A 14,825-nucleotide genomic window follows, 5' to 3' on the forward strand; every position below is an offset into this window, starting at 1 on the left:
AGCAAGTCTGTTAGCCGTCGCGCTGGTCCCGCAAAGATCGCTGATGCAGCAGAAAAAAAATCACCCTGGCCAGTCCTGTGTCCTTGCAGGCTCTTCATCTGTGCTGTGCGCTGGTTTGGAACTGGGACTTTGTTCTGGGAGGCAGAGCGGGCTGCAGGGCTGCGGTGCAGTGAACAACGGTTGGGAGTGGGTTTGTCACGGATAAATTGGTCGTTGACTCCTGGAGAGTGTCCAGCGGAGGGCTACGAGGATGGTGAGGGGACCGGAACATCTCTTCTACGAGGAGAGGCTGAGGGAGCTGGGCTTGTTCAGCCTGGAGAAGAGAAGGCTGAGAGGGGACCTAATATATACTTACAAATATCTGCAGGGTGGGTGTCAGGAGGACAGGGCCAGACTCTTTCCAGTGGTGCCCAGCGACAGGACAAGGGGCCACGGGCACAAACTGGAGCATGGGAAGTTCCGTCTGAACCCGAGGAAGAACTTCTTCCCTCTGAGGGTGACGGAGCCCTGGCCCAGGCTGCCCAGGGAGGCTGTGGAGTCTCCTGCTCTGGAGATATTCCAGCCCCGCCTGGATGCGGTGCTGTGCAGCCGGCTCTGGGTGACCCTGCTTGGGCAGGGGGTTGGGCTGGGTGACCCACAGAGGTCCCTTCCAACCCCGACCATTCTGTGATTCTGTGAGAAGAGCACTGTCGTGTTGATGAGGTCCTGTAGACCAGGGGTAGTCAGTAGCTTTTCAGCAAAACTCTTTTGTGGAAAGAATCCAGGCTTTTGGTTTGCTTTTGAGGCAAAACCATTTCTGCCATTCCCAAGAAGCTGGTGAGCTGCAGCTTGCTGGTGGGTTGCACGGCGGGTGGCTGTGTTGGGGCTTGGCCCGTGGCTGGTTGTTCAGACAGCCTTTGGCTGTCGGCGTCTCCCTCTCTGAGGTGCCCTTCCTTTGCGGGGGTGTTCCCTTGGTGGGTTTACCTGACGGCTGTGTGTTCAGGCTTACCATTGACAACGTGGCTTGTTGGGGAAAGCAGAAGACCCCAGGGGGGCACAGTGTGGATTTTACCCTGCAGGCATAGAAGGATTGATCGGTGGTTTTCTGTCTTGGTGGGAAAAGTTGCCCAGTGGTGGGATTTCTCTCTGGCAGAGACCATAAGGTGATGTGCCCTGACAGCCAGTGCATTGCCTGTCCCCTCTGCTAGTCACTGTAGGCTCACCGCTACCTTTCCTGTGTGAAGGGGGAAACGATTTTTTGTTCTGACCTGGTCATTTTTTTCCCGTGTGTTGTAAAGCGTGTTGGATAGATCATCTTCGTTGTCATTCTGCTGCAGAGATAACGCTGTCCCTCGTCTCGTTTCAGAACTGTGGCTGCTGAAGTCAGGAAGCAGATCTCGGGGCAGTATGGAGGGTCTCCCCAGCTTCTCAAAAACCTCAATATTGGAGGCAGCGTCTCTCATCATACAACTGTAAGTAACGCTTGGAGCGTGGAAGGCTGAAGAAGGTGTGCATCGTTATTTTGATTACCATTTGGAAAGAAATTGCAGTACTGACAGGTGGCTGACCTAAGCGGCCGTGAGAACATGAAGGAAAATAATTCCTGCTAGTTTTGGAGGGGTCTTATCTTGCAAATCACTCGGTGTGGCTGGGAATTTGTGTTTCTGCAGAATCTTTGTAGGACAAGGGACTCCCTTGACCAGATATTGGTTGTGTTATCCCAGAACAGCCTGGACTGGGCATTAAGTTCCACGTGCTTGTGTGGCTCTCTCCATGAAGAGCTCTTTGCAAGCTCGTGCACTTCAGGTGGTTGTTTTCTTGTGTTTTTTATCGCTCTTGAGAGTGGGACCAGAGTGGCTCATCTACAGGGGTATTTTAACTGTTGTGGTGAAAGTTGAATGTGGTTATTCCTCAGGAATATGGATTTACTTACAAGTTGGCAGTCCGTTTTCAAGAGCGGGTGAAATGTGGGCCACGTTTTCAGAATCGCTCTTTCTGAAGTCAGATTTTCTTGCATGGCGTACCAGTAACCTTCAAAATTTATTCAGCGTGGTGGTGAAAATTTCAAGAGTTCAGTGAACTTTTTCAGGCTGGAACTGTATTTTTGGAAGTGTTCTTTTGATTTGAGTTGTTGCTTCGGTTCACAGCAGTTTCTTTTGCAGCAGTCAACTTGGAAAACAAATATTGTAGCATCTTGTTTTCTTCAGAGAAGGTTGATTAGTTTGGGCAGTACTGGAATTTGATAGTCTGTGCAAGTGCTCTGAGTTTACAAAAGGTCCTCGCTTGTTCTGGAGTAGGGTCCTGAAGAGTTTCCTCAGTTTGTGTACTGCTCTGTGTCCAACGTGATGCGTTAAAGCTTTCTCATACAGAGCACAAATGCGTCGTTGGAGCTACTAGCGTCTCAAAAGAGATCTCCAAGACTAACTTGACCCCTAGCTTAGAAGAATGGCTTCGCTTCAGGCTGAAAGCTCCTCTTGAAGGAGACTCAGCTGTGCCAGAGTCACTGGGGCATGAGGAGGGCTGGAACTCCTGTCGTTTCCCTCGGCGTCGGCTGTGTGGGTACCAGGAGGGCAGAAGGCTGGCGTTGTCAGGGCTCTGCCCAGCCGGAACAGTGAGTGAGCGGCAAGGAGGAGTGGTTAATGAGAGCGGTGTGTCCAGGGCTAATGCTTTATCGCAGCAACCTCTGCAGGGGTGTGGGATGGTAATGCAAAGCCCTGACTTGGCAGTTCTGCGTGGTCTTTTGCATAATCCAGTATTAGGCAATAAGCAGGGACCCCTGCTATTAGCGGCGTACACTGGATGGAGCGCTCGGGGTCATGGAATCCACTTCCCTGCAGGAATGGATAACTGAGGAATAGATGCCCACTTTTGAAGGACCCGTGGGATGTCTGTCCCGCCAGCTTCTGTGCCTCGCTTGTCTCGGATGTGGTTTCATCCTGGAACAAGTTGGCTGAATTGCCTTTCTATTCCCCGTTGCTTTCATAAAGCAAGATCTCTTCTGCGTACCTCTCCAAGCTGTTCCTCAGCCAGCCATATTTTAATAATTATTTTTCCTTGTGTCACCTCCTTTCGCTCTGAATTGTCTCCTCTGCTTTTTCTTCCTATTTCTAAGGTTTTTCCATTCTGCCATTATCAAAGTGTGTGTGCTCAAAGCTTCAGTCCTGTTGATCTTCACATGTAATTCTTAATGCAGGATCAGATTCGTTGGTCACAGTATTGTCAGCCCTGTCTTCAGTTCTGGTATCTCTCATTGTCCCGTTGCTGTTGTCTTTTCTAGTAAATATATGCAAGAATCTATAAAAGTCCTGGAAAAGGCCATGCTGACTGGAAGCAGGCTCTGAGCCTTTCCTATCAAACTGCGTTGCGTGATGGTTGGTGTGATAAGCTCTGAGTTTGTCATATTAAATTCTGCGCTGAGCAGAGATGCTCTTCAGAAGCATGATTAACATGGAGCGATAGTTTGTAGGGGAGAGTCTGTAGGAAGAGCAGATTTAGTGAAGTCATGAGTCTATGTCCCGAGGCTGCGTAATATGACAGAGGTTCGCTTGTACTGAATTTTGGGTTAATTTCTCTTCCTTAGGCACCCATCAGAATATGCTGTGCCTGGCTGTCCTGGTTTGGTAGCAAACATTATGCAGAGAGAAAGCATTACTGCTGTGAAGCTGAAATAGCTATTTGCTCTGGAAAAGTTCAGAAGTTTTTGTGCCGTTACGCTTCTACAGAGAAGAAAGAGAAGGCCCTGAATCTGCCTGGCAGTTTAGTGCAGCCATACTGGCTTGAAAGCCCGGAGTAGGGCGCGTAGTGTGGGTTGAAATAGGAAATTTGTGCTAAAGCGTGTGGATGTTGTAATGCTGCGTGATGGAGTTTCATGTGAGTATCTCCACAGCGGGAGCAAGTTGCGCCGTTGAGCCTGCAGCGTGGAGCTGGAGGACTTTTAAAGGTGATGCAGATGTGGTCTCTACTGTCCAGCGCATCTTGCGCATCGTGTTGAGCGCGTCCGTAGATCGCTATGATCCAGATAAGGTCGGCACTGATTCTCTGGTGGCAGTTGCCACCCGTAGCTGCTTGTGGTAGTTTGTCTGAGAGTCCTACTACACACAGTCCAACGGGGACATTTTTAGGGCGTTTTGTGAGCGAAGGGCCCTCAGCACTGTGCTTGGTTGGCCCGTTTGTTTCTTGTTGGCTGCAGCCAGCGCAGGGACTTTTCACACTCAGCAGGCTTGCGTGTGGTTGAACCTAGGATAAATGCAAAAACCTGTCAGCTGCATTTTAGCACGTCTCTTCCCTTTTGCTTCACAGGCAGCAGACAAAACGCTGCCAGAACTGTTTCTAATTTAGTATCTGGTAGAGCTGGGGAGAAGACGCTGCTTGCAAATGACTGTACAGGAGCTTGTGGTTATTATTGTCAGCCTCCACCCTGCTGCCACTTGAGGAGCAGCTGATTTGAATTGCACATTCTTCAAACCACAGATACAGGTCCAAAGCCTTTGGAGGCTTTTCCTGTATAACCCAGCGTGCTGAGCTGGGACTCCTTGCAGGACGCAGCGCTTGTAGCACTGAGCTTTTAGTTTTGAAATCCAGAACAGAAGGCACTAACAATTTGTTACTGAGAAACAGGAGCTGGTAAAGCATTAGAGTTACATGAAGGAGGTTTTGTGTTTGGAAGTTAGTTTTGCAAGTCTCTCAAAATCCCCTGGTGAATCAAGTGTGCGTTTGCACCTCGCTGTTTGCATTCTGGATTGTAAGCCACGTGCTGCGCTCATCTTCGGTGCATCGAGAGGTTCAGTGTTCCCTCTTGGGAGCTGGGGCTTCCCACCACCAGACTCACAGAATCACAGAATGGTCGGGGTTGGAAGGGACCTCTGTGGGTCACCCAGTCCAACCCTCCTGCCGAAGCAGGGTCACCTACAGTAGGCTGTAGAACACCTTGACCAGGCGGGTCTTGAATATCTCCAGAGAAGGAGACTCCACAACCCCCCTGGGCAGCCTGTTCCAGTGCTCCGTCACCCTCAGAGGGAAGAAGTTCTTCCTCATGTTCACACGGAACTTCCCATGCTCCAGTTTGTGCCCATTGCCCCTTGTCCTGTCGCTGGACTCCACTGGAAAGAGCTTGGCCCCATCCTCCTGACACCCACCCTTGAGATATTTGTAAGCATATATTAGGTCCCCTCTCAGCCTTCTCTTCTCCAGGCTGAACAAGCCCAGCTCCCTCAGCCTCTCCTCGTAGGAGAGATGCTCCAGTCCCCTCATCATCCTCGTAGCCCTCCGCTGGACTCTCCAGTAGCTCCTCATCTTTCTTGAACTGGGGAGCCCAGAACTGGACACAGGACTCCAGATGGGGCCTCACTAGGGCAGAGTAGAGGGGAAGGAGAACCTCCCTCGCCCTGCTGGCCACACTCCTCCTAATGCACCCCAGGATGCCATTGGATTTCTTGGCAGCCAGGGCACACTGCTGGCTCATGGTCACCCTGTCGTCCACCAGGACACCCAGGCCCTCTCTGCAGAGCTGCTCTCCAGCAGCTCAGCCCCAGCCTGTACTGGTGCCTGGGGTTGTTCCTCCCCAGGTGCAGGACCCTGCATTTGCCTTTGTTGAACCTCATCACTCGGCCATGGAATGCACTGGAAGCCGAGAGCTTGCCCTTCCTTGCAATGAATTCCCCAGCCCTGTGCAAGGTGGGGTGTTTGCTTTGTTTATTTGATGAGCTGGACTGTTTACTACGGCCTAGTATGATCCCTCCTGGGTAACCGCTTTCTTTTCTTTCCAAGTTTGTTTTCTCTGTTGAGCAGCTCCTTGTGCTGTGGTGCCTGTTAACTCTGCTCACCCTGGGTTGCACCGGCCATTTCTGCTGGTGGCTGCGTGCCGCAGTGTGGCACCGGCCTGCTTCCCCTCCCCGTTCCTGCAGTCGCTTCACCTGGATGAACCTGGGTTGTGGGTTGTCCGAGATTCGCAGGAGTTGCTGTCGGAGCGACCCAAGGCTTGCTCTGAATCTCGGCATGCGTGCGTCAGTTTGCTGTTTAACGGCTGCTGCGGTGGAGTAGGAGGAGCAGAGTTTTGGTTTGTATCTGCAGGTGGACCCGTTGTCCGTTTTTTAATGTCTGTGCACTGTCATTTTATGAGGGCAGATGATGTTGTCAAAGGACGGAAAATAAATCGCTTGGGATCTGGACTCCTCTTCAGTTCCTAGCTTGTAGCTCGGCTGTTTCAGTGTCTTGTTCTACATTCGGCAACTTTTGTTGCTTCGTGATATTTTTCAAATAAGAGAAAGACTTGTAAAATCTTGGGTTTCTGAATACTTTACTTTTGAGTGCCAGAGATAGTCATTGAAATGTTTTTGGTTGTTGTCCAAAACTTGATATTTTTTTCCTAAGAAAAGTAGATTTTCTTGTTTTCTTTTTTTTAGCGGTATATTTGAATGAGAAGAGCAGCATTTCACAGAATGTGCAGAGAAGCAGAAGGAATGCATACTCAGTTGTTTTACAGAAAAATGGCAGCTGTTTCCAAAGGAGCAGGGGTAATATTTCCTGCCTGTTGGTGTATGTTACGGCACAGTTGAACATTAGTATGAGGAGGAACACTGTTAAAGAGATACTAATTAGTCTGGGAATAAGGGGGTCTGGATTCTTGGACATGATGTGATCTGACCACATCTGCTCTCAGCGCTCCATCTTCTCCGTGTAAAATAAAGGTGCTGCTATTTACATCCCTTTGTGAAGCACTGCCGGGTCGAGCGGCGCGATCTGGGCTAACTGAGGCTTTGCCTGGTATTTGTTGGATGTCAGACTTCGGTCGTGTATTCAAAGCTGGTATCTGATCATTCAATGAGAGCATATAGGTTCCTTTGTATATTTTCATTGTTCATTTTAGCATCATTTGAAAGAAGAAGAAGAGGTAACTTGTGCAGATGAACGGAAAACACTGCAAGGGAAAACACGACAGTATCCTATGCGGCATAGAAAAGGGCGTTTTGAAGTGTTCAGAGCCGAGAAATTTTATCCCCAAAATCACTAAAATGAAAAGGAAAGCGAGCGAAGCCTTAATGCTCTCTCAAAGCTGATTGAAGCTTAATAGTGACTGCCATTAGATTTATTTCCTGGAGGTTTTTGCCCTGCCTGGCTGAATGGGCTGTCCTCGTCAGACAGGGGAGGATGGGAGAGGCATCCACATCCTCTTCCCTGCCTCCTCCCCTTGGGGATTACTCACTGCTAACTCTGCTCTAGGGCGGGCGCTTTGCTTAGTAGATTGAAACTGGACTGTTTCTAAAATCAGTAGTGAGTCACGTTGCAGAGGTCACGAGCGTTTTGTATGTTACGTTGGCGAGTCTGGCGTCCACTGAAAGGCCGCTGAGTCTCATTCATCTGCGATAACTGAACCAGCTTATACATTAGCAGAGATAACTAATCTGAACTAAATGTTATTATACCAAGTAAATTCAGTTACTTAAACGAAGCATTCATGACAGGCCTGTTAATGAGTACTCCGAATCTAAAAATGCCACTAAATCCTACCCTTTAATAAACAAAGCTAGGTGTGACACATCTTTGTCAGGAATGGAATGTGTAAACAGGCTGATGTTTAGTGGAAATGCTGCTAATATCCTGAACTGCAAAAAATTCCGAACACTGGATTCAGATTACAACAGAAGAATGTTCAGTCCAAGTCCCAGTTGGTCTGCTTGCAGTTTTTCACGCTTGTCCCAGCAGGCAGCAGTGGACGGGAGGGCGGCCGCTTCGCGATGCTGAGTTACAGCTGCTTGGCCCTGCTGGGCTGTCTGGGAGCGCCGGCGGAGCGTGCCGTGGGGCTGCGCGGAGGAGCAAACCCACGTCAGAGCACACGTGAGCGTGTGCGGTGTCGCTGCGCTGCTGCAGCAGCCTCTTTGTACGTATGCACTCGCTGTCTTTCGCAGTCCTGGCATCGTTAGCCTTCCTAGGGCTAAGCTGATTGGAATGAGCCCCACGTCTCTGTTGTCTGGGCTCGCAGGGTTGGGTGGGCGCGCTCAGATTTTGCACCCGTGGCCGATGCTGTCGCGGCACGGGGGCACTCGGGGGGCTCTGCAGAGCCAGCTCGGAACAGTGGGTGAGGAGGCTGGAGGCCGGGGGTCCGCCGTGGTCCCCAGAGCTTCAGTCGAGGGGCTGAGCCTTGCTCCGTGGTGGCTGCAGGGGTGAGCTGTCTGCTGGGGCTCATTGCTGGCATCTCCAGGCAGGGCTGCGCGGGTGCTCGGAGCTGAGACATCAGGGCTGTGCCCGAAGGTGGCTCGGACTTCGTGGGTTGGTAGGTGAAGCTTTGCTCCCCGTGAACGTGGCAGACACAGTGATTTCTTCACCTGGGCGCGTATATAAACCACTTCTTGTGCTGCTTGTGAGCTAATAGTATAGGCAGCTCCGCGCAATGCCAGCTCTGGCGTCTTCGTGTGTCTCCTGGTTAATCCATACCCTGGATAAATTGCCCACTGGTAATTGAGACGTGACCGTGCCAAGTATTTTCCACTCAGCAGAGCATGCACGTTCGTGGTTACCGCGGTTCAGCTTGCGCAGTTCGGAACCACCGCTGTTTGCCTGCGTGAACCCGAAGGGGCCGGAGGGATCCGTCTCCGCTGACCTGATGTAGTGTTTCTGCCAAGATGGGAAGCCTGTGATTTTTCTAGAGTGTTTGGTCAAACCGTTCGGCTTTTTCATTTCTTTAGTAATGGAGCTTTGACGTTTTCGTTGTCTCAGCCTCTGTGCTCTCAGCTCTGGCGCAGTTTGTCAGAGCGTAGCTCTTCCAGATCAGTCTCAGCACTTGTGTTTTCTGTATCAAAGTCTTTGTGTTCTTGAAATACTCTCTTGGTGAAATTACATGCTTCTTAGTCATCAAAGAAGATATTGTCTTGCTTCTTACCAATCCTTGGAGGCATAACTCATGTCTTTCTGGGTTTGGTAAGAAATTGCTTTAGTATTCCCAGATAACTAATTAATCTCTGATTAATATTAATATTTCTATACCCAAATGGATTCTTACATTAGCAACCACTTAAAACAGCAAATAACCTAGCAATATTTGTACATAAAACATCTCACTGGTTTTGTGACTGGCTGTTACTTGTCATGTGTAGGATCCCTCTTTAGGCAGGTACATTTACGAGTATTTCCTTGCATTAGAGGCTTTTTCCATTTCAAGCATGGATTTGACACACATTACCATATTGCATGGATTTGACACACGTTACAGATCACCGGCCTTGTAAAAGGAATCCAGAACTTCATACCGAATATTCTCAGATCTTAAAAATGGAGGCTTCGGACTATTTCTAAAACATTTTTTGTCTAACAGAGAATGCTTACAGACATTTTTGAGGCACATGACAATTTGAAATCAAGGACTTTTATCAGCTGTTCTCTGTAGTAATTACATCTTCAAAACACAACGCAGAAGAAGTAACAAGCGCTAGAGCAGGGCAGGAGATGCGGAGCCGCATTCCAGAGGCCGTACGCATGTGTGTGGGGTTAATGACTGCGCTTTGTGGCTGGGGAGGTGTCATCCTCGTTGAGGGCTGGGAGCTGCCTGGGGTTGATGAAGAGCAGAGATTGCCTAGGCATCTCCTTGGTTCAGTTGGTTGTTTCCGTGTATTATAAATGCAGCCGAAAAACCGAACGCAGTTGTTCTCTGTGCTCACCAGTCATTAGGCATATGAAACTGGGGGTATGGGTTTTCTGAAATGCAGTAATAGCAGTAGACAAATATGTGATTCTTAGAATTTGGGTCCAGTGATGACCATTTCTGGAGTGAAAGAAAATGTGATTTATGCAAGTAAAACATGTTGTTTAATACTTGAGCATTGTCAGTGGTTGATACTGCCCTGCTCACGTTTCAGATCCTCTTAGAGTGACTGTGGCCGGTAGTTCACACTTGTCATTGGATCACTGAATCGTGCAGTGCTTTGGGTGGGAAGGGACCTTTAGAGGCCATCCAGTCCAGTCCCCCTGCAGTGAGCCAGGACATCTTCACCTGGATCAGGTTGCTCAGAGCCCCGTTCAACCTGACCTTGAACGTTTCCAGGGATGGGGCATCGATCACCTCTCTGGGCAACCTGTGCCAGGGTGTCACCACCCTCATTGTAAAAAATTTCTTCCTTATACACAGTCCAAACGTACCCTCCCTTAATTTAAAACCATGACTCCTCATCCTATTGCAAGAGGCCCTACTGAAAAGTCTGTCCCCTTCTTTCTTATAAGCCCCCTTTAACTAATGAAAGACCTCAAATAAATAAAAAGATTTAAAAGTAAACCTGATGCCCCTGGTTAGCAAATATATTTCTTTAAACCTCTTCTGTAACTTGCCTGCAAATTTTTTTTTAGTGTGTTACATTTCCTGTATTCCCAGATTTACGCAGAGTCCTTCCTCCGGGACGTCAGATCTGACTGCTGTGCGGTTCCCCGAGATAGCAGGATCCCTGTAAGGGTGACGGGATGGGATTTGGCCCCGGGAAGAACAGGCCATCTGCATTCCTGAGCGCTCGGCCAGGGAAGTGGCTGTTTGCCCTGGAGACCTACTGATAGCTACAAGAAGCTTGGGGCTCAGCTTTGAAATGTTAATCTGCTCCTGCTGTCCCTCCCAGATTTTGCCCAGGGAGGCAGTGGGTGGGAAGCTGGTATTAATTTAGAAGTTGAAGCTTTGGTGCAATCTGTTACAGTTAGCACGTTATAAATTGTTTAATATTTAAGGAGGTATTGAAGTTAAGATGGAACTTTGTCCTACTTTCAAAACTGGTAAGAAGCAGCACCCTGATTTTGAAGCAGTGCCTAGCTGCCAAGTAAAAATAGTAGTCAGGATCCTCCCTGTGACGAGGAGCTCTGCAAGGTTAATTTTTCAGGGTCCCTTATCATATCCTCGCAGGGAATGTTACTCCCACGCGGGAGGCAGGAGGTATAACCTTCCAGCCTTTGCCATTGTCATTTTGACAGGGCCCCAAATTGTACTGCGATCCTCAGAGAGATTGGGTCTCTGCCCTTGGGAATTCTGCATCTCATTTCAGATAAAGGGAAAATTGGTCTTGGATTGGGTCACGAGCAGCTTGGGTTCAGATCCCTGTTCTGCCAGATGCATCCTGCCAAGCCCATCACGTGGTAACCATTTGAAATGCCACCCTGTGTGTGTGTCCCCTCCCATGAGAGTAGGGATCTTGGGAGGGCGGAGGGGAGGGAGGGAGAAGGAAATGCCAGGGACACAGTGTTTTCTGTGGCTGTGCTGACATAAGCTAGCTGGAAGAGTCTGCAAAAGCGTAGCTGGGGTCTGAGGGTGTTGCTTAGAGCGTGTCGCAGAAGACTACTGGTGATGCTCAGCACAACTCATGTCAGTGAGGCTGCAAACTTCTGGAAGAGGATCTGGAAATAGCCCCTCTGCCCAGCGGTTTGTGTAGGGAAAGGATAGGCTGAAGTCCTCCAGGCAAAAATCTGAATGCCTGTGGCCGTCAGGGCACACAGCAGTGGTCTGTGCAGGACTGCTTCTGTGCTTCGATCAGCGTCTGCGAGACGGAGATAATAATTGTCCCCTTTTCTGCCCTAGGTGCTACTGTCATCCCTTCCTGAGGTTCCGTGCAGCGCACAAGGGAGCAGCCCTTTCGTCTTTAGCGACTGGCGTCGGTGTAATTGGTTCAGTGAGGCAGCAGACTGGAGGGGGAGGCTGTTCGGGCAAGGGCGCGTAATGATGGCGACTTCAACGGCGTGCCAGCTAATGCTTATCCTTCGGTCACTTCTTGAGTGTGATGGAGAAGCACAGTTAGGCCGGTAACAAGTGGTGTCCCCCAGGGGTCAGTACTGGGCCCAGTCTTGTTTAACTTCTTCATCAATGACCTGGATAAAGAGTTAGAATGTACCCTCAGCAGGTTTGCTGACGACACCAAACTGGGAGGAGTGGTGGACACACCGGCAGGCTGTGCTGCCATCCAGCATGACATGGACAGGCTGGAAAGTTGGGTGCAGAGGAACCTGATGAGGTTCAACAAGGGCAAGTGTAGGGTCGTGCACCTGGGGAGGAACAACCCCAGGCACCAGTACAGGCTGGGGCTGACCTACTGGAGAGCAGCTCTGTGGAGAGGGACCTGGGTGACCTGGTGGACAACAGGGTGACCATGAGCCAGCAGTGTGCCCTGGCTGCCAAGAAGGCCAATGGAATCCTGGGGTGCATTAAGAGGAGTGTGGCCAGCAGGTCGAGGGAGGTTCTCCTTCCCCTCTACTCTGCCCTAGTGAGGCCCCATCTGCAGTGCTGTGTCCAGTGCTGGGCTCCCCAGTTCAAGAAAGATGAAGAGCTACTGGAGAGAGTCCAGCAGAGGGCTATGAGGATGATGAGGGGACTGGAGCATCTCTCCTACGAGGAGAGGCTGAGGGAGCTGGGCTTGTTCAGCCTGGAGAAGAGAAGGCTGAGAGGGGACCTAATAAATGCTTATAAATATCTGCAGGGTGGGGGTCAGGAGGATGGGGCCAGACTCTTTCCAGTGGAGCCCAGCGACAGGACAAGGGGCAATGGGCACAAACCGGAGCATGGGAAGTTCCAGCTGAACATGAGGAAGAACTTCTTCCCTCTGAGGGTGATGGAGCCCTGGCCCAGGCTGCCCAGGGGGGTTGTGGAGTCTCCTTTTCTGGAGATATTCAAACCCCGCCTGGTCAAGGTCCTCTACAGCCTACTGGAGGTGACCCTGCTTGGGCAGGGGGTTGGGCTGGGTGGCCCACAGAGGTCCCTTCCCACCCCGACCAGTCTGTGACTCTGTGATTTGTGCCAAGTCTCCCGTTGCCTTTGTCAGGGAGGCATCCCTGCCGCCGTTCCAGTCACCGTGCCCTGCACGCTGCTGCGTGCGGAGCTCCCTCCGAGCATGGCTGTCGCCGCCTGCCCTGGCAGCTGTGCATGGCCCAGCCGCGGTCGCTGGGCACGCGGGGTCCTGCTGCTCCGAGGGGCCTGCTCTGAGCACGGCGCAGCTGGCTCCAGCCCTCTGTTCTCAGGAATGCCACGACAGATCCGGTCTAGTACAAATCTGCCCTTTGCATCTTCTTTTTTTGCTTCCTTGGCGGAGTGGGAGAAGCCGGGAGGTTTGCAGTGTGGTGCCCCGGCTGTAGCTTTCCCTCCGTGTCAGCCCTTTGCTCCTCTCGTCCTTGGGTGAGATGCTTGGCTGAGGTAAGAGGGGTCTGTGTTACCCTCCGTGGAGTTACAGAATCACAGAATGGTCGGGGTTGGCAGGGACCTCTGTGGGTCACCCAGCCCAACCCCCCTGCTGAAGCAGGGTCACCTAGAGCCGGCTGCACAGCACCGTGTCCAGGCGGGTCTGGAATATCTCCAGAGAAGGAGACTCCACAGTCTCCCTGGGCAGCCTGTTCCAGGGCTCCGTCACCCTCAGAGGGAAGAAGTTCTTCCTCGTGTTCAGACGGAACTTCCCATGCTCCAGTTTGTGCCCATTGCCCCTTGTCCTGTCGCTGGGCACCACTGAAAAGAGCTTGGCCCCATCCTCCTGACACCCACCCTGCAGATATTTGTAAGCATTTATCAGGTCCCCTCTCAGCCTTCTCTTCTCCAGGCTGAACAAGCCCAGCTCCCTCAGCCTCTCCTCGTAGGAGAGATGCTGCAGTCCCCTCCTCATCCTCGTAGCCCTCCGCTGGACTTTCTCCAGCAGCTCCTCATCTTTGTTGAACTGGGGAGCCCAGAACTGGACACAGCACTGCAGATGGGGCCTCACCAGGGCAGAGCAGAGGGGGGAGGAGAACCTCCCTCGACCTGCTGGCCACACTCCTCTTGATGCATCCCAGGATCCCATTGGTCTTCTTGGCAGCCAGGGCACACTGCTGGCTCACAGTCAACCTAAAAGTTATGCTGAATTATGCCACATCGCCTGGCAGAGGCTCCTGCCCCTGTCGCCACGTTTCTGCAGCTGCTTCTTCTGTAACTGATGACGGTGGTACAGGTAGGTGCTCAAAAGAAGGGAGTGAACAGGAGAGAGACACGTTTCGGCTAGCTAGCGGTGCACTAAAACTACAGCAAAATACAATGTTTGCTGTCTAGAGAAGGACAAAGTCGATAGGAAACGAAATTTTATTTTCAAGCTTTTAAGGGGATATAACAGTGAAGAATAACACAGCCTTAAAGAAGAAAGCTTGACTGTCCCTGTTGCAGGAGGGTTGTAAACCTCTGAAACAGGGTTTCGTGATGCACCCTCTGAGCGCCGTAACTGTGACGACACCGATGCCCCTACGGAATGTGTGCGTTAAAGAGTTCATATCAGCCAGCTCGGTCGGGCTGGTGGCTTAGTTGAGCTGACAGAGCGTGTGTCTACGGTCAGGTTAAGGATTTATGCAGAGTCGTTATTTGCAAGCAGTGTGTTTGATTCCGGTTAATTGGGCTGTGTAAGTCTGAAAAAGAGAGAGTCCGGTTGGAGTTCTGTACTTTGGGTTTCTCGGTACGTTGTGTTTGGCGCGTCCGCGGGCAGGGAGCAGGCTGTGCCCCTCTCACTCACACCCAGCGGCCCCTTTCTCGCTGCGTGGTCCTGCTCGTTTTAACCCCAAGATCTGATCTGTAATTACACGTTGTACAAAATCAGGGAGCGTGTTTTAAAAGAGAAGTAGCTGTGGTTCTGGGAGCGGGCTTTCCTTTGCGTATTTTGGCGTGTATTTGCCATTAGTTGAGGCTGTTGCGTTGTCCTGGCTGGGGAGGTGGTCAGAGCTCCTGCGCAGCTGCTTCGTAAGCTCCTCCTGGAAGAAATGGACACCCTGGCATCGATTTCTTGCGGTAGAGCTCCAGCATTCCCCCGTCAGGTTTACTACCCGGTTGGTAGATGGACTTGGCTGAAATTGTTCCTCTGCCTTTGGAGGTCTGGCGAAGGAAAACCAAC

At 50.9% G+C, this 14,825-nt stretch overlaps 1 protein-coding gene across 10 annotated transcripts in view; it reads left to right on the top strand.

The window, feature by feature from the left end:
• The window catches only part of DOCK7 (dedicator of cytokinesis 7), a 99,709-nt gene that overhangs the window by 8,789 nt on the left and 76,095 nt on the right, over positions 1-14,825 (top strand). For all 10 annotated transcript variants that reach the window (XM_075424323.1, XM_075424319.1, XM_075424321.1 and 7 more), the window contains exon 2: positions 1,346-1,451. In XM_075424323.1, coding sequence (XP_075280438.1) covers positions 1,346-1,451 — 106 coding nt within the window. The remainder of the gene's footprint in view (positions 1-1,345; positions 1,452-14,825) is intronic.

Source organism: Opisthocomus hoazin, chromosome 6 (assembly GCF_030867145.1).
Source record: "Opisthocomus hoazin isolate bOpiHoa1 chromosome 6, bOpiHoa1.hap1, whole genome shotgun sequence".
Taxonomy (NCBI): Eukaryota; Metazoa; Chordata; class Aves; order Opisthocomiformes; family Opisthocomidae; genus Opisthocomus; species Opisthocomus hoazin.